The sequence below is a fragment of the Salvelinus namaycush genome, chromosome 25 (assembly GCF_016432855.1).
Source record: "Salvelinus namaycush isolate Seneca chromosome 25, SaNama_1.0, whole genome shotgun sequence".
Lineage (NCBI taxonomy): Eukaryota > Metazoa > Chordata > Actinopteri > Salmoniformes > Salmonidae > Salvelinus > Salvelinus namaycush.
In genome coordinates, this window is record NC_052331.1 from 28,845,259 (window position 1) to 28,864,965 (window position 19,707).

General features: G+C 42.5%; 1 protein-coding gene across 1 annotated transcript; it reads right to left on the reverse strand.

The window, feature by feature from the left end:
• Positions 1–1,744: 1,744 nt before the first annotated feature.
• On the reverse strand, positions 1,745–19,357 carry LOC120020437 (histone deacetylase complex subunit SAP130-like). Its single transcript, XM_038964100.1, has 19 exons — positions 19,281–19,357; positions 17,958–18,085; positions 17,548–17,813; positions 17,292–17,465; positions 17,039–17,153; positions 16,616–16,859; positions 16,086–16,324; positions 15,414–15,509; positions 15,018–15,156; positions 14,616–14,734; positions 13,957–14,232; positions 10,172–10,346; positions 9,966–10,040; positions 9,437–9,756; positions 9,020–9,244; positions 8,616–8,741; positions 4,725–4,828; positions 4,273–4,386; positions 1,745–3,900 (listed from the first exon to the last, which is right to left on the reverse strand). Exons 2-19 carry the CDS (start codon positions 18,064–18,066, stop codon positions 3,742–3,744), a joined length of 3,075 nt encoding a protein of 1,024 aa, XP_038820028.1. The 5' UTR covers positions 18,067–18,085; positions 19,281–19,357; the 3' UTR covers positions 1,745–3,741.
• Between the last annotated feature and the right edge of the window lie 350 nt (positions 19,358–19,707).

A 19,707-nucleotide genomic window follows, 5' to 3' on the forward strand; every position in this document is an offset into this window, starting at 1 on the left:
TAAAAAATATATATTAAAAAAAAGAAATAAAGGTAACAAATAATTTAAGAATCGGACCTTGCATGTGTGCATATTTGACTGATCCAGAGACAGTAACTTCATTTGTATTCTTGCTTCACAGACCAACTCCAGGGAGTCCTTCGGCCCAGTCAACTCCCGCACACACAGCCTGGACAAATGAACCATTCCCTGGGAAGAAGTCACCAGTCTGGCCATGAGTCTACTGCAGTACAGCCCAACAATGGGGGAGTAGATGAAGCAGGTGAAGGAAGGAATGAGAGAAAGGAGAGAGTCGCTTTTCTCCAACCTGGCATGATTCACCTTGACTCCTAGTCAAGGGTTGCAACATTGCATTGATTTAAAAGGGATTGATATGTTCATTGAAAATCATAATTTGATCATTCTAATTTATGAGTTATTAATTGGTGATGGTTGCTTTGCAGCTGTAAGGCGTTGATTCATTCTATACCCTGTTATAGGTGCAATATAGTATTTAATCTTGGTCCAGATATAGGTAGAGGTGAGAACATACATTTCCACATCCCTAAGAACCTCAAGTTTTAATTGCATGAAAACGAAAGGATTTATTATCCTGTTTATCTTGAAACTCTTTAACCATCCATCCTTTATCAGAAATATATGAGATGCCAAGGGATAGGGTAAAGGGTGGAGTGAATCATTTGGAATTGAGCTTTCTGCAAATACAACCATTACTTTTTGATGGAGGTGAGCAAACCAGGTTGGTAGAATGCAGGGTATGAGCTTCTTTATGTTCAAGCTTTATGAGTCAACTGTAAAATAATAATTGAATAGGTTTAAAGTAAAGCCAACTGCGGCCAATACAAATAGTTAAAATCGAATCAAATCAAATGTTATTGGTCACATACACATATTTAGCAGATGTTATTGCGGGTGTAGCGAAATGCTTGTGTTCCTAGCTCCAACAGTACAATAGTATCTAACATAAATATATTAAACATAAATGTTTAAAACCCCTTGGACCTTGCACGCCCGATTTTCCCTCCTGGTTAGCTATATAATATTCCACCTACCAATGTGACATGGCGTGAGCCATACCTTAAACAAATGTGTGTCTATGTATATAAATGTAAATCCATATGTACTTTCTCAGACGCCCTGGACCAGTGATACATAGATAAATGTAGGGAACTACAAAGTGAGTGTGTCTGATCTTACACCCATTCTTGTAACTAATTCAATCAGATCCGCTTTAGCCAACATCCACATAGTTGTTGTTTTGGCGGTGTCTGAGCTGGAACTGTGTTAGAGCTGTCAGATCCACAAGCAGCTCCTGCCATTATACCTAAAGCGGACATTGCCATTGGCTGCACAGTCGCATTCAGATAAATTCCATGCAGCCTTGTTTACAAGTTTCAAACACTAGAATGTGAGATGTAATCTACACCTCGATTAGGCTGAGAGAAATCCTAATTTTGTTTCATGATTTTGAGCATCATTATTTCTAGATATACACTTCCTTGTTCTGAGCGTCTAGCGCGAGTGGGACAATGATCAAGAGCAGCTGCTCACCGATTTGACAGCTCCAACGCAGTTACTCCTTCCACACCGCCAAAACATAAGCTTTGCGGGTGTCGGCTATCGCCGATTAACGCTTGATCTGATTGAATCCTGGACTTAACCTTTTGTCCAGTTTGCAAATATCTATCGTTACAAAATGGATTCCCATTTTTGCATACGGGTACTGCCAATATAACACGCCATATTCTTTGTACAAAGTGTCTTTATTGCAGTGATGGGGGAATGGCAAAAGAAACCCAAACAGAAAGAAAGAATCTAGACCCAACTACATGTAACACACATTCATTATCAGCTACAATGCACAGTAAAACAAATGAAAAATACACAAGCAAACATGTCTGGTCAAATAAAAATGAAGTGCATTTAATCACCAAAAAACAAAATTGACTATTTTTTACCCATAAAACATTAAAAGAATGTAGATACGTTGTGTGCATATGCACAATATAGGCAATGTAGACAATTTCACCTCGTCTCATACCATTTTTAATCCAGATTTTATACTCGAAACTTGATTTAGTTGATACTACACAGCATCAACAAGATGGCTTTAAAAAAAAGCACACAGAAGAACCTTCCTGCCACTGAGAATTGTGTTCAGAAGCTACAGATGACCTTGATGTAATCAACTACCATACCCCACAATTGTGTCGGCAGTGCAAATAATGGCATCGCTTTTGATGAGTGGGTATACTAATATATTCACAGTTCATATTGCCCTTACAAAAAAAGATAGCCGTTTTGAAACTGCAGTCTACTGTGGTATTTTGGAGCAATAATTGCAGCATACTGCAGTTATACTGCACTCTGACTACAATCTTTTGTCTTAACGGTGGTTTGAAAAACATATCCATTCCCCGTTAATTTGTGTTCTTCAGCAAATAACTCTATAACGGGACACTCCTCATTGACTGTCCAGCAATATTTTTTGCATGCTTAGAGACTTAGAATTAGAACAGCAATAGACATGTAGTGACTATGAGGACAACAGATCGACTTGACTTTAATGTAGACTCATGGAGTCAACCACCAGAGGCATCATCCTGTATGATTGAGATTTAAAAATGTGCCATGCTATATAAAATGGCAGCGCTTTCAAAATGGGGACCTAAAACTAAGAAGCTTTAACTCTGACAACCGAGGCACCTAAAAAAAAGCACAAGTATTATATTGTTCCACATAATGTGATGGAAAATTACTCTGCTATTTCTTCATTTTAAATGTCAGACTGCCAAGAATAACACTGTTGCAGTTTTAATATCTTTCAGTTTACCCACAAACCAAAATAAGACTTGTTCAACATTCCAAGCTTAAGCCCCAGAAAGTTCTTTGTCCCGATAAGAGTTTGATTGGGTTTACAGTGTAGTCAGCTACTGATAGCACATGACAAAAAGGCATCCCTTGAACATTTTACTCCCAAATAGAGTAACACTCAGTGAAAGTTCTAAAAGAGATTACAGTTGCACTTTCTTTTACAATCTGTATTTACTAGAGAATACATTTAGCCTGGGGTCAAATACTTAAGATGTGCTTGATTTAGTTTATCAGACAGCTAACTCCAAGCACACAAGTATTTGACACATATTTGTCCAAGATCTGTTGAATACTGTGATATACAACACTTTACTTGGACCGTAGTGACATTTCCAATGACTGAACTTGGTAGCATACTTGTGATTTTTCAGGAGTGAAGGATAAATACACTGTACTGTTTTACACATTTATTACGCAATAAGTACTTGATGATAGTTTAATAAACAACCCATATTGATCACACAATGTTCCAGGGTATCAATTGAACAGACACTGCATCTCCTCTAGACCATCATTCAACCATCAAAATCATAATAATTCTGCCAGCCATCCAATCAACAACTGAGAACATACCAACTTCCTGATATGGGCTTAATACTTGTACATTCCTCTCCATTGACAAGCTCCTCCCTTGGACGTAGCGGAACCGTGTTTGTTCCTAATATGTTCCTTCTGCCGACCACTTGGTTCTCAGTTCTAGGTCAAACGTGGTCGGACGGTTGCACACAGCTAACGAGTAACCCCAGACGCCATACTGACTCAAATCTACCAGTGGTCTATGGTCATATCAGTGAGGGGTGTAGACTAGAGCCGTCTTTAGAAAGACAAGAGTACAGGGGTTAGCCTAGGCTTGGTCCCCCCTCTGTTCTAGGCTTTGTCCTTGCGCTTCAGCTTGTTGACTTTCTTCGCTCCGCCGTTCTTGTTGATTAACTTCATGACTTTCTCCTTGTGGTCCAGCACCTTCATCATGGCATCTCTAGCTTCAGTGATCTGGTCCATCACCAGCTTACAGCGCTGCATGTTACCCTGGGGGGGAGAGACAATTCAAGATGGCTGACTGACATTCATAACAAAGGCCCAGGTAGATTTTCCCTTGAGCCCTCAAAAATGATATATACACATACCTGTGGAATTGATTAAACAAAACAGACCAAATACAGCTACAGAGCAGCATGCCTCACTTTAATATGAGTGTAGTAGCAGTGTTTATGGGAATAGTGAGTTCTTAGATATTGTGATTAAACGTGTGCTCAGGAAAACCTGTTTGGTTTGTAGGCTATAACTAAGGCCCAGAGTTTTTCCTGGTCAAGTCACCAGGTCTGGAAAAAATCTGGGCCTCCCCATGAGCAGCAGACGTGCATGGATTTCCTTTGTGTTGTTGCGTGTATGACCTCTGACCTGTATGAGCTCGTTGATACGGTGCATGTCATCATCCGACCCGGCCTTCTTCTTTGGGATCAGGCCCTCTTGGAGGGTAGTGAGGCGGCTGTACACATCATGCTCCAGATTAGTCTGGGGATAGAGAGGGGATACAATAGAGAGACCAATACAACATGATTGACATCACAAATGACTGCTATTCAGGAGGACAATTACTGTATCTTGTTCTAAGAAAATATGGGTATAGAACCACTTCATTGTCTTCCGACAGCTACGTCATACAATGTGAAGTGTTGCCATGAAGCACCATCAGCGCAGATGGCCGTCATGCTAAATGACGCCAGACAATGAGATCCACTTGGATAACTTTAAGAGTCACCCTTTTTCACACCAACTTCATAACTCTAAGGATCTGTTTTTGTCGTGCTTAAAATTCAGCTAACTGCACGTAAAAGGGAAGTGTTTCTCACCAGCTGCATGAGCTGTGCAGCACACAGGTGCATCTTCCAGCCCTGCGCTCTGCACACCACCCCCTTCTGATTGGCTACGTCCTGCAGGGTGCCCTTCTTCTCCTCTGAAACCATGACAACACACCATTAAGCCATGTTACAATATAATAATACCTTTAACAACACACCATTAACCCAATGAGTCCCACTCCATTAACCCAATGAGCTACATACTTCCGTGGTGTACCATTGCATTTGTCCATTTCTTCTGCATTCGTAGATACCAACCATTAGTCTGTGTGATTAATTGAGGCTGAGCTAGTGGTGTTTGAGACACCCCCGAATAGTTTGTAGCTCAAACTATTAAAAGCTATTTATGAAAAGACTCATGAACATGTGACATGTTTTGCTCTATGATGCTCACAAGCCACAGAAGAGTCATTAGAAGGTAAGGTGTTATAGAAGATTGTAGGAAAACCCAGGACATAGTGTCAATAATACTGTAATAAGCTCACAGTTGCTGTCACAAACTCCAAACAGTTATCACTGGCTAGTGGATATTCATTTCCCAATGAGCAAACAATTTCTGTACTTACAGCATTCATATAAATACATTTTTGAAACAGGTTTTTGCTTTGGCAGACCTTATTTTTGTTATTGACATTTGTGAATAAAATTCATGAATGCAACTATTTGTCAAATTGTTTGTGTTCTACTCGTAGCCCTGGTTACCCTGAAAGAAAATTGGTAAAAACACTTAATAGTGAGGCTAAATATAAAGGGCTGGACAGCCACATAAATGAAGGTCAGATAAATGAAAAGGCGATTTTTGCTAGGGTCTTGGGTCTGATAGGGTTAAGCCATCTTATAATAATACAGTAACACCTTCAACACTAGAGGTCGACCGATTATGATTTTTCAACGCCGATACCGATTATTGGAGGACCAAACAAAGCCAATAGCAATTAAAAACTGGCATTTGTTTTTTAGATATATATGCAATAATGACAATTACAACAATACTGAATGAACAATGAACACTTATTTTAATTTAATATAATACATAAATAAAATCTATTTAGTCTCAAATAAATAATGAAACATGCCCAATTTGGTTTAAATAATGCAAAAACATAGTGTTGGAGAAGAAAGCAAAAGTGCAATATGTGCCATGTAAAAAAGCTAACGTTTAAGTTCCTTGCTGAACATATGAACATCAGAACATATGAAAGCTAGTGGTTCAATATTCCTAGTTCTTTAATATTCCCAGTAAAGAAATATTAGGTTGCAGTTATTATAGGAATTATGACGGGTCGACTATTTCTCTCTATACCATTTGTATTTCATATACCTTTGACTATTGGATGTTCTAATAGGCACTTTAGTATTGCCAGCCTAATCTCGGGAGTTGATAGGCTTGAAGTCATAAACAGCGCTGTGATCAAGCATTGCGAAGAGCTGCTGGCGAACGCAGGGAAGTTTAAATTTGTAACGGTAGTCCTCCTCCTCTTCATCCGAAGAGGAGGAGCATGGATTGAACCAAGGCGCAGCGTTTTGGAATGACATGATTTATTTAGGACAACGACGAAACACGGGAAAAACACTTGGAATGATACAAAATAACAAAACGAAAACGTAGACAGACCTGAACTATACGAACTTACATATAACACTAAGAACGCACGAACAGGGAAAATAGACTACACAAAAGGAACGATGTACAAACAAACCGAACAGTCCCGTATGGTGCGACAAACACTGAAACAGGAGACAACCACCCACAACGAACACTGTGAAACAACCTACCTAAATATGACTCTCAATTAGAGGAAACGCCAAACACCTGCCTCTAATTGAGAGCCATACCAGGCAACCCTTAAACCAACATAGAAACAGAAAACATAGAATGCCCACCCAAACTTACGTCCTGACCAACTAACACATACAACAAACTAACAGAAATAGGTCAGGAACGTGACAAAATTAATGCTTACGAGCCTGCTGCTGCCTACCACCTCAGACTGCTCTATCTAATCATAGACTTAATTATAATAAACACAGAAATACGAGCCTTTGGTCATTAATATGGTCAAATCCGGAAACTATCATTTCGAAAACAAAACGTTTATTCTTTCAGTGAACGGGTGGCAACCCTAAGTCTAAATATTGCTGTTACATTGCACAACCTTCAATGTTATGTCATAATTATGTAAAATTCTGGCAAATTAGTTCGCAACGAGCCAGGCGGCCCAAACTGTTGCATATACCCTGACTCTGCGTGCAATGAACGCAAGAGAAGTGACACAATTTCTGTAGTTAATATTGCCAGCTAACATTAATTTCTTTTAACTAAATATGCAGGTTTAAAAAAATATATTTCTGTGTATTGATTTTAAGAAAGGCATTGATGTTTATGGTTAGGTACATTTGTGCAACGATTGTGCTTTTGTTAAATCATTACCTGCTTGGCGAAGTAGGCTGTGATTCGATGATAAATTAACAGGCACCGCATTGATTATATGCAACGCATGACAAGCTAGTTAAACTAGTAATATCATCAACTATGTGTAGTTAACTAGTGATTATGTAAAGATTGATTGTTTTTTTTTATAAGATAAGTTTAATGCTAGCTAGCAACTTACCGTGGCTCCTTGCTGCACTCGCGTAACAGGTAGTCAAGCCTGCCACGCAGTTTCCTCATGGAATGCAATGTAATCAGCCATAATCGGTGTCCAAAAATGGCGATTACCGATTGTTAAGAAAACTTGAAATCGGCCCTAATTAAAATCGGCCATGCAGATTATTCGGTCGACCTCTAGTCAACACACCATTAAGCCATCTTATAATACAGTAATACCTCCAACACCACCATTAAGCCATCTTATAATACAGTAATACCTCCAACACCACCATTAAGCCATTTTATAATATAATACAGGTTTTTTTCTGTATCAACAGGGGCTTAGGTGGTGGGCGTTAGCGCGGCAACATTGCTTAGAACATTTTAGAGACCCCCATCTGGCGGTGTAGAGAAACTGTTGCATTTAAGCCACTTTCCTGCAATTCTACACATTTCTCAAATTTCTCAAATTCTCGCCATTTTAAAGCTAGTTTCTTGTAATTCTATATTATAGCAGAAAAATAATACAGTAATACACACCATTAAGATATTTAATTATAACTAGGGTCAGGAGTTTTTCCTGGGTAGGAAAATCTTTAGACCAAAGTCATAAAATATTTGTGCTTTGAAAGTGACTGGTCATTTGCTAGCAAGCCATGCTGGAGACTACTAAAACAGAACAGTGGAATTAACTGGTGTTTTCCCCCCACTAGCGTTACTAATGAAAAGGTCTAACAATGATGTGATGACAACAAATGACATTAGCTTTCATAGCTTACTAATAATTCCTTTTCATTTTGCTTCACAGTGCACAATAGAAAGATGTCCTCTTGGTTTGTGTGTGTATGGGCGTGCGTGTGCGTGTTCTAAATGTTTTCATATGTGTGCACACTGGAGAGAATAATAACCTTGTGTGTGATGTTGTTGTAATAATGGTTGTGTCATTTAAATTGTCCAAACAAAACAACGAATAAACAATTCAATGTCAAAAAGCCTCCTGAGCATTACTGGCATTTTTGTCCATGAGAATCGCATTTCAGTCAGTCCCACGAGAAACGCAATTCAGTCAGTCCCACGAGAAACGCAATTCAGTCAGTCCCACGAGAAACGCAATTCAGTCAGTCCCACGAGAAACGCAATTCAGTCAGTCCCACGAGAAACGCATTTCAGTCAGTCCCACGAGAAACGCATTTCAATACCACAACAAGCTCTTAGAACCCAGAATGTATGAACATTCTTTAGAAATACAGTTATCATTGAACGTTATCAACAATAAAAGACGTTGGTCTGACCTTTGACCCGGATGTCACTGTATCTCTGGAAGTGGTGGTAGGCAGCCTTCCAGGGGTTCCTGTAGTGGCGGAGGAGGGTGACCGGGGGGCGAGCCCGGGTGGGGACATAACGCACACCCTCCTCATCTGCAGGGCAGAGACACACAGTGGTCACTCACAGGGTTAATATGGCTGTTCTTGTACAAGTCTTGTCCTTATAGACTAGTGAATCTTTAGACAAAGTGCACAACAGGAGTAGACTCTAGCTAACGACGATTTATTGTCTGAAAATAAGGAGAATGCAATAAACATTATGTAAGACTGCAGTTAACTTGAGCCCGTTTCCAAGTTACTGAGGCTAGTTTACCGGAACAAATCGCTCACACACACACACACACACACACACAAAAGGGATGTTCCCTTACCTATGTACTCCTTGGGGGGCGACTTGCGTTTCTCGGGCCTCATGCTGTGTGGTCTGGCCAGGACCTTCTCCTCGTCTGTGCTGTTGGTCTCCATCATCTCACTCTCCTCCGTGGAGATGACATGCTGCTGCTTCCGGGGCTTCTTCCTGGGGGAGGCCCCGAGGATCACGTCCCCACCGGGCATCATGGACAACATGGGGGCACCGCAATGGGGCATAGGGGGACCTGGAGGGAGATGAGGGGCGAGGCCCGTATTCACAAAGCGTCTCAGACTAGGAATAATGATCCAGGATCAGCCCCCCCCCTTACTCATTCTGATTTAAAAAGGTAAAAGCATCGTACACCATATCAGCAATAGAAGGACATCAGTAAAACAAAAAGTGTTACAGAGAAATTCATCTTTCAATTCAAATGTACCTGCTTTGGAGGTATCCATAGGCTCCACTTCCTGCTTTATCTTGAGCTCTGGGAGGGTGGAGCTTATTCCACATGCCGCTGTGCTACTGGCCGCTGCTTGTGTAGGCGGAACCACCACGTTGGTCATAGACGAGATTGGTGGAGTAATGGCGGACATGGCGGGGCCAGGCTGGGAGTGTGGGGGTGCGGACACTGAGAGGAGGGTCTGGATTGGCTGAGAGGGCTGCTGCTCATTGATCTGATGGCTGGGCAGCGCTTCCATGGAGGACGACGTCAACGGGGAAGCCAGGGACACGTGGAGATCAGCCTTGTGCTTCATACTGGGTGAACAGGGAAGATATCAACCACAAAATCATTTTAAATGTAATTTTTAACTACAAGATGTAGTTGAAGGATACCAGCGCGTGTAATCAGCATCTACTGAGGATACCAGCACGTGTAATCAGCATCTACTGAGGATACCAGCGTGTGTGTAATCAGCATCTACTGTGATCAGGGCCTACTAACAAGGTGCTGTGCTAAGTCCTACCCTGATGCAGGCCTGATGCCTCCATCTATCCTGGGACTGATGGCCTCTGGGATCAGGTTCTTCCTCACAGCAGACCTTTATAGGGCAAACAGAAATGGGTTAGTGCTGGACTGGAACAAAAACATGCACACCCCGTTGCTCGCCAGGACCACTGCTCTAGTAAGTTGTAGCATCCAGAGAAAAACAGAGGGGTGTTCTAAACTCACCCTTCATTGGCAGGCTTCTTGCGCAGGATGCTAGGCCGGGGGGAGGACAGCAGGGTGGGGGCACCAGTCCCAGTGTTCTGGGGGTGTGTCTGCCCAACGCAGGTGGGAGGCTGGCTGCTGCCGAACGTCTGGCCAATGGGGTTGGCCACCAGAGTGGAGCCGTCTGCTAACACAACTAAGAATAAAGAACAATGTTACTGTATTTTTTCCAGACAACTAAATTAATTTGAACTAATACATTAATATCATCAGAACTTTAGAGACTGGAGGAAATCTGTAGAATGATATATGTATTATATTCATAATATGTAAATCTCAGAACCGACAATTCTGGACTTGTCTCTATGCTGTTGTGTGTTTGTTGCTACTTGGCTATCTGCCAACTTTTTGGTTTTTACTTTTAATACATGTACCAATGTTACGTTCCCCAGTTTGTGTGTTGTGGGTTTGTGTGTGTGTATTTCAAGAAATGGCTTCCTGGATTCCAAAAGCAGCTGATTGGTTGGCCCCATTGCAGATTGGATCTGACCCCTCCCTCTCATCATCAAGGGATACAGCTGTATGCAATTACAACTCCTTCTCCAGCTGGATAAAAGCCAGTGTTCTTTTGTCAGGAGGAGAGAGCTTCTTTGTATGTCATGTGTTGGTCTGTATAAGTTGTTGAAAGTATTTTGTAGCCGCTCCTGCAGAGGTATGTGTATGCCATAGGACTTAGTACTTTGGTTTATTGAAATTGTTCAAAGTATTGGTGAATTATTTTTTGTTATTATTTTGAGTTGTGGCAGGGTGTTGTGTTCCCTCCGCCAAGAGGCGTACGTAACAACCAACATATTAATTTTTTCTTCCCTCAACTTTTTCACACCAGATACTTTATCTGGACATGGTTCTACAGAACCTCCACCAGCCGAAAAAGTTAAGTAGTAACATTAAAACTATGCCATCTAATTGCAGTCGCTGTACTCATCATACAGGAGAACTATAAGAACAAACTGGTGAAGATAGCTGTGTTGCAAGTGCAACTTCAGATGCAAACGTTAGGCAAGGATGAAACAGTGTCTGTGCCACCACTAAGTACAGCTTGTACTGTAGTATAAATTCCCCTGGACAGTCCCCGCAGCCGGACAATTTTCTCAAGGCTTCTGGAAAGAAATGCTGTCGGCATGCTCAACCAATCTAGTCACGAAATCTATGCAGCCTACTCAATCACCTTTTATAGCTACCGTTTACAGGCATAATGGACTGTATACAGTGTTCCTCACCAAGTTCCTATCGGACCTCGTAGTCATGGCAGATAATATTCACATGGAAAAGTCCACAGACCCACTCAAAAGGCTTTTGGCGCCATCATCGGCTCAGTGGGGTTTGTCCAACATGTTTCCGGACCTACACATTGCCACAGTCATACCGTGGATCTCAATGTTTTCCTCATATTCCTGGACTATCGGACCACCACTTCTTACATTTGCAATCGCAACAAATAATCTGCTCAGACCCCAACCAAGGATCATCAAAAGCCGTGCTATAAATTCTCAGAAACCCAAAGATTCCTAGATGCCCTACCAGACTCCCTCCACCTACTGGATGTCAGAGTACAAAAAAAGTTAACCACCTAACGGAGGATCTACATTTAACCTTGCATAATACCCTAGATGCAGTCGCCCCCCCCCCCCCCCCCCCAAAAAAAACATTTGTCACAAGAAATTTGCTCCCTGGTACACAGAAAATACCCAAGCCTTGAAGCAAGCTTCCAGAAAATTGGAATGGAAATGGCGCTCCACTAAACTGGAAGTCTTCCGACTAGCTTGGAAAGACAGTACCGTGCAGTATCAAAGAGCCCTCACTGCTGCTTGATCATCTTATTTTTCCAGCCTAATTGAGGAGAATAAGAACAATCCAACATTTCTTATTGATACTGTTGCAAAGCTAACTAAAAAGCAGCATTCCCCAAGAGAGGATGGCTTTCACTTCAGCAGTGATAAATTCATAAACTTCTTCGATGAAAAGATGTTTAGAAAGCAAATTAGACTCCTTTTTGAATCTCCATATTTCTTCAGCTCAGTTGTCCTGAGTCTGCACAGAATTGCCATGACCTAGGATCAATGGAGACACTCAAATTTTTTAATCCTACATCTCTTGACACATTCATGAAAATAGTAATGGCCTCTAAACCGTCAAGCTGCACACTGGTCCCTATTCCAACTAAACAACTCAGAGCTACTTCCTGTGCTTGGTCCACCAGTGTTCAACATAATAAAAATGGCTCCCTATCCAATCAAATGTATTCATAAAGCCCTTTTTACATCAGCCGATATCACAAAGTGCTATACAGAAAACCAGCCTAAACCCCCAAACAGCAAGCAATGCAGATGTAGAGAAGCATGGTGGCTAGGAAAACCCACCTAGAAAGGTAGGAACCTAGGAAGAAACCTAGAGAGGAACCCGGCTCTGAGGGGTGGCCAGTCCTCTTCTGGCTGTGCCGGGTGGAGATTATAACAGTACATGGCCAAGAGGTTCAAACATTCATAGATGATCAGCAGGGTCAAATAATAACAATCACAGTGGTTGTAGAGGGTGCAAACAGGTCAGCACCTCAGGAGTAAATGTCAGTTGGCTTTTCATAGCCGATCACATTCACCGGATGTGTACCAAACTCACTAAAGTGGCAGTAATAAAGCCCCTCTTCAAAAAGCCAAACCTTGACCCAGATTTTTTTTTTAACTAATCGGCCTATTTCGAAAATCCCATTCCTCTCAAACATTTTAGAAAAATCTGTTGTGCAGCAACTCACTGCCTTCCTGAAGATAAATGTATACGAAATGCTTCGGTCAGGTTTTAGCCCCATCATAGCAGACTGCACTCATGAAGGTGGCAAATTACCTTTTATTGGCGTCAGACGAAGGCTCCGCATCTGTCCTTGTGCTCCTAGACCGTAGTCCTGCTTTTGACATCATCGATCAACACATTCTTTTGGAGAGATTAGAAACCCTAATTGGTCTACACGGACAAGTTCTTGCCTGGTTCAGATCTTATCTGTCAGAGATATCAGTTTGTCTCTGGATGGTTTCTCCTCTGACAAATCAATTGTAAGTGTCGGCGTTCCTCACGGTTCCATTTTAGGACCACTATTGTTTTCACTATACACTACTGGTCAAATGTTTTTGAACACCTTCTCATTCAAGGGTTTTAATTTATTTTTACAATTTTCTACATGGCAAAATAATGTGAAGACATCAAAACTATGAAAAAATATGGAATAATGTAGTAACCAAAAGTGTTAAATCAAAATATATTTTCTATTTGAGATTCTACAAAGTAGCCACCCTTTTCCTTGATGACAGCTTTGCACACTCTTGGAATTCTCTCAACCAGCTTCACCTGGAATGCTTTTCCAACAGTCTTGAAGGAGTTCCCACATACGCTGAGCACTTGTTGCACCCTCTACAACCACTGATTATTATTTGACCCTGCTGGTCATCTACGAACGTTTGAACATCTTGAAGAACAATCTGGCCTTAAATGGCCATGTACTCTGAATCTCCACCTGGCACAGCCAGAAGAGGACTGGCCACCCCTCAGAGCCTGGTTCCTCTCTAGGTTTCTTCCTAGGTTCCTGCCTTTCTATGGAGTTTTTCCTAGCCACCATGCTTCTACATCTGCATTGCTTGCTGTTTGGGGGTTTAGGCTGGTTTTCTGTATAGCACTGACATCTGCTGATGTAAAAGGGGCTTTATAAATACAATTTGATTGATTCAAACCTCTTCAAACTTCTTCATTCACCAACTCACCTGTCTTGTTCTCAATGGCTGGCTGCTGTTGGTTGATGGGCACAGGTTGGATGTTTTGCGCAGTGATCTGACCGGTGGCAGTGTGCAGGCCCTGGGTGCTGATGTTGGTTGACTTGATGCCCTGCGTGGCCATGGCGGCGGGCTGGATGTTCTGCGTGTTGATCTGAGCGATACGGTCCACCGTCATCAGCTGCATGGGGTTGAGGTGCACCGCCGACGCTACGCCTACACTGGCCTGGGTCTGCATGGCCGTGCCGCTGGGGGCCTGAGGGGTTACTGTAGGGGTGACAGGAAACAGAGATGAGGGGTTGGGGTTGACACACACAGGGTTAGAGACTTGTTTAGAGACAGATTACACTAGCCCACAATTGGGTCGGACTCTGGCTTGGGTAGCCAGAACTAGAAACTAGTGATTTAATGATACATAATTATCATTCATCTTGATTGAAGTGAGAGTTGGTTCAGTACTTTCATTATCTAGCATTTTTATTATTGGTCATCATCATCATCTAGTATGAACATCATTATATAGCATTATCATCAGCATCATTGTCTAGCATTATCATCAGCATCATACCCCGAGAATTCCAAATATCTGATTGGTTACAGAGTCATATGGAAGCAGTAATTTAAATAGTAAGAGAAAAGGTGAGTGGTACCTGGGTACTGTCGGATGGTTGAAACAGAGCTGGTGATGGGGGTGTAGGTGTGTGTCAGAGGGTACGACGAAGAAGGGTAGGTAGGCAGGAAGTACTGAAACTGCACTGGCACCGATTGCCTGTGTGTGTGGGGGGGAGAATGCATGCCAACTGAATAAGATAAAAAACACAACTTTTGCCTTTTAATAACATTTTCAGCTTTCAACTATCAACCAGAAACGTACTCCAAGTACAGCAGAAATAAGGAGAAAACATTTTAGACTATTGATATGTAGCCCAGGACAATCAAGAAACATTAAGTGTTCTCTCGTGCTATCTATCCTCTGGGATCAGATAATACATGCATTAACAGGATGAGTATCGTCAACCCAAAATAAAAATCTATCAGTGCCCGTCTCTGACCTGTCACTGCGGGCCTCCATGGTGATGGGGTTGGGGGAGGAGCGGGGGCCTGAGATGGGGATCAGGTTCCCCCTCTCTCCAGGGTACTCCGGTTGGATCCTGGGCGAGGTGTGGGCTATTGGCTGGGGAACCACTTTAGCTGAAGGGGGCGGAGGTGGAATGGGGAGCAAATTTCATTTCACAACATAAAATCACTCTGTAGGGACTGGTGCTCTAAATTCAATTTGTTGCTATCAGTTCGGCAGTTAATAATTCAATGTGTCACTGTTTTTAATAGTCTCTCTACTCATACCAATTACTTATTAGATAAGTAAACATGACATGTTATGTGGAGTATGTTACTCCAGACAGTAGCCTGGTGCCTTTGACTCCAACATTAATGATTGAGATACTTACCCACGGGGATGTTGGACGTGGTGACTGCTGTGGCGTGGGAGGAATGAGAGGGCATCGCCATGGTGACGATGTTACTGTTGGGGTGGGGTCCTGAGCCTGGTTGAGGTACGATGTGGTTATTACACAATTAAAACAGAATAAAGGAGACATTTAGTCTTGCTAACTGTTCCCTCTGCTTCCGTGCATCAAGTCTGACATCAACAGGCTCCTGAACAGCTTCTATCCCCAACCCATAGGACTGTTGAATAGCTAACAGAATGGCTACATGGACTGAGTTGACCCTTGTATTTTATTTTTGCACTGATCTATGCACACTCACGGGACTCTATACATACAATCATAATGTATGCTGCTGCTACGCTTGATCATATCTGATGCCTAGTCACCTCACCCCTATACATATCTACTTCTATCACTCCAGTATCCCTGCACATATGGCATTGGAACTGATCCTGTATTATAGCTTCTTACTTTGTTTTCTTTTTATTTCTATTTCTTGTGTGTTTTTGTTTTACCTTATGTTATTTTTAGTGCTATATTGATATGTGCATTGTTGGGTTTGGAGCTTGCAAGAAAGGCATTTCACTGTACGTGCATGTGACAACTTGAATATGACGCTGAAATTAAAATAGATGAGTTAGACCTCTCTCCATCACAACAATAGCATCATACCTGTAGTGCTAGGCGATGGAGCAGTATTGGTGGCTAATATGGGGGCAACAGTTGCTGCAGCGACAGGAGGAACATTGCTGAATATGGACTTCTGTGCCATGGTGTTGTACAGCTGGGGTTTCTGACCCCCAATGGCAGGGTGAGAGGGCAGGGTGATGCGTGTGGGGGTCTCCCGAGATTGGGGAGGACGCTGGATGCTCAGAGTGGCTGGAGGGGGGTGAATGGTCAACCCTGGACGCCTGATGGAAGAGAACAAGAGGAGAGTTAACATTGGTTTTACGTACACCTGCAATAGCTGGAATGGTATTGGGCACTATCTAGACACATTTACACAATGTGGAGCTTAGTTGTTAGAGCAATGCCAGGATATTGGGTTTGATTACCGGGACATAAAAAAACTGATGTATGACCAAGTCGGTTTGAACAAAGCATCTGCTAAAATGGCATACACACACACACACACATACATACATAAAACAAAATAAAACAGTAAAAAATGGTTTAAAGTTAATGCTTTGAGCATGTCGTACCCATGAACCATCTCTGCGGAGTGCGTGGCTGAGCTAACCACTGGGGACTGAGGCCTGGTGGCCGTTACCGGGGCAACCACCGTGGGCAACACAGCCGTGGACGTTGTTACTATTGGCCGGGACTGGATAGGCTGGTGGATGATGTGCTGGACAGTAGGTGGGCCAGTACCACCACCAGGACCTGTAGCAGGTCTCAGTACGGTAGGGCCTTTGGAACTGGACATCACAGCAGCTGCAGCAGCTCCTGGAAACACACATGAACAACAGTTAGACATGTCTGTGCTTAGGATGGTTTTGCTGAGGACCTAGAGTGGGTTAAAATATGAACCAACCACTATGGTGTACTTTGTTTGGTCACGGTAAGCACCTTGACTATTTTCTGAATTATAAAAGTTTCTATCTGCTCTGGGCTATGCAACTGACCTCGGGGTAGATGGGAGGTAAAGGTGTGCTGGGGAACGCCAGTGGAGCCGAGCTGCAGGGGCGGGCCGTTGCTGCGAATGATCTGCACGTGATGGTGCAAGTTACTGGGGTTGCCCTGGAAACGCCACGCCCATGGACACAAAGCATTATAGATTTGGAACCACATTTTTCATCATGTCATCACATTGGGTAACCTTAAAAGGGTATATTATTGCTGGGGTACATTACAACGGTAAACAACACCAGTCCTTACCTGTTGGCCACTGATAGTTGCTACAGGGATGCCGGGGGTCGGAGGCACAGTGCTCTCCATGGTTACAGTGAGGTGGCTTGGCACCTTGGGTGGCAGGGAGATGTGGCCCTGGATGTTGGCTGGTGCTGGGGCGATCACTCGACTGGGCATGGGCGACTTCAGAGACGACTGCACCTATGAAAAGGCATGGAGAGATTAGATAAAGTAGGCTGAAGGCAAATGCAGCAGACAGAACTCTGAGCTGCCTCATCCATACCTTTATAGGTCCTTCAGTGAAGGCCAGAGGCAGGCCCTGGGGAATGTGCGGTGGAGGGGCTGACACTGTGACGGGCATGCCCTGCTGGAGGGGCAGGTGCTGAGGTAGTGTTGGGTGGTGACCCTGGGGGGGGCCGTGGACCTGGGGGTAAGGCCGGACCACCACTGTCTCCTGCTTGTCATCTCTGAAGCCCGGTGCTCCACCACCGGGGCGGTCATAAGGACTGTGGTCTGGGTGAGGGTCACGGCTGCTATCGTCTGTCCCACCTGTGGTATAAAGAGTTGGAGTACTAACCCTTGTTATGCAGCAGACTTGACTGACCAATGATTTCTCACACGTATTAACCATTGCAAATAGTTGTAAAAGCTGTGATACAAAGCGAATTAGTTTAGCAGGTTGCATGATATTACCTGTTGTGTTTGGTTGACTACTAGCCACCATTGCAGTGTTTCCTCCGGAAATCTGTTTTTTTCCCATACCAGGGGGTATTCCCGGTCGTGAAATATGTTGCGAACTCATCTTCTGACACAATTGACTTCTACGCAATGAAGAGAATAATATTAAACTTGAAAGGTCCAGGTAACTGCCAAAATAAAGGAAACACCTACATAAATTGTTTTAATATGGCGTTGCACCACAACGAGACACCAGAACAGCTTCTATGCGCCTTGACATAGATTCTACAAGTGCCTTGAATCTCTATTCGAGGGATGCGACACCATTATCCCACAAGAAATTCCATAATTTGGTGTTTTGTTGACGGTGGAAAATGTTGTCTCTTGTGCGGCTCCAGAATCTCCCATTAGTGTTCATTTGGGTTGAGATCTGGTGACTGAGACACACACACTCTTTTGAGTCTCCTCTTTCAAAAATCACTGAGATGTCTTCTTCTAGCCATGGCTGACAAAATAATGAGCAACTGGGCATTGTTATTCATTACCCTAAACATTATGCAATGCTAATTGCTAAAATTTCCTCAGGAACCACACCTGTGTGGAAGCACCTGATTTCAATATACTTTGTATCCCTCATTTACTCAAGTGTTTCCTTTATTTTGGCAGTTACCTGTATGTAGCTAGCTAATATAAATTCACAACTGAATTTTGCCAACATCTAACGTTAAGCAGACATTTTCTCAAAATCGTCCATTATGAGGTCCATCTCACACAGTCAATGCTGTAACTTAATGCTTAGTTAAGTAGCTAACGTTAAGTGAGTGCGTTGACATCTGCAAGGATTTCTCTGCAAGTTGTAACCATATAGACATCAGTAACTAGCTAACTTGATGGCCAACCTTTTGACTATGAACACTCTGTTTGTAGTGGACTGGATTCAAGCCAAGGATAACATTAGCTTGCTACAACTTCAAAGCAGTCACTCGCTAACAACTGTACCGTTAAATTAGCTTACTAGTCACTGACTTGCTAGTTTGTTGCTACTTCGATGAAGCCAGTGTGGGCTAGCCGCTAACTAAGCAAGTTGAACAGACAGCTCTTTTAGTAGATTTAAACCGTAGTAGATACAGTACACAACTAGTTACATATTAACTGAAATCGCGCCTTAGCTAACAATGCTAGAAGCTAGCTAAATGCTGCATTATGTCACTGAACTAACAATAATCAATACATTTGTTGATTAGCCCATTCATCAGAAAGGCGTACATTCATCTGCAATTATTATTGGTGGTTACTAAGAAACAGTACGATTATATAGAACCAGCAACAAGAACATACCTTGTTTTTGATCAGGAATCTCCATCCGTGTCTTTCTACTACGCGCGTGTTCCACAAGCATCACTATTTCAGAACTTCCGGTTTTCAGTGAGTTTGTTTAGCCATATTGCAAAATAAAAGCCATATGGAAAAATAACGCTACAATAAGGAGGTTGCTGTAGCATTCTATAGTTGCTCGTGTTCATACGAAATTGGAATTGTCTTCATTAGTGTGTAGTATTTTCTCTAAGAGTCCTTACTACTTTTAATTTGAAGGATTTGCTTCCGGTTTTCTCCTGCCAAATGTCGCTGAGTTTGAAATGAAAACAGAAGTGAAAATGCAATGTTGACACACAAAGCTAGCATGATTTACTGAAGATAAAGGACATGCTGACTTTTTTGCCCTTGGCTAAAACGGTTTATTCATAAGATATATGCATTGCATTTG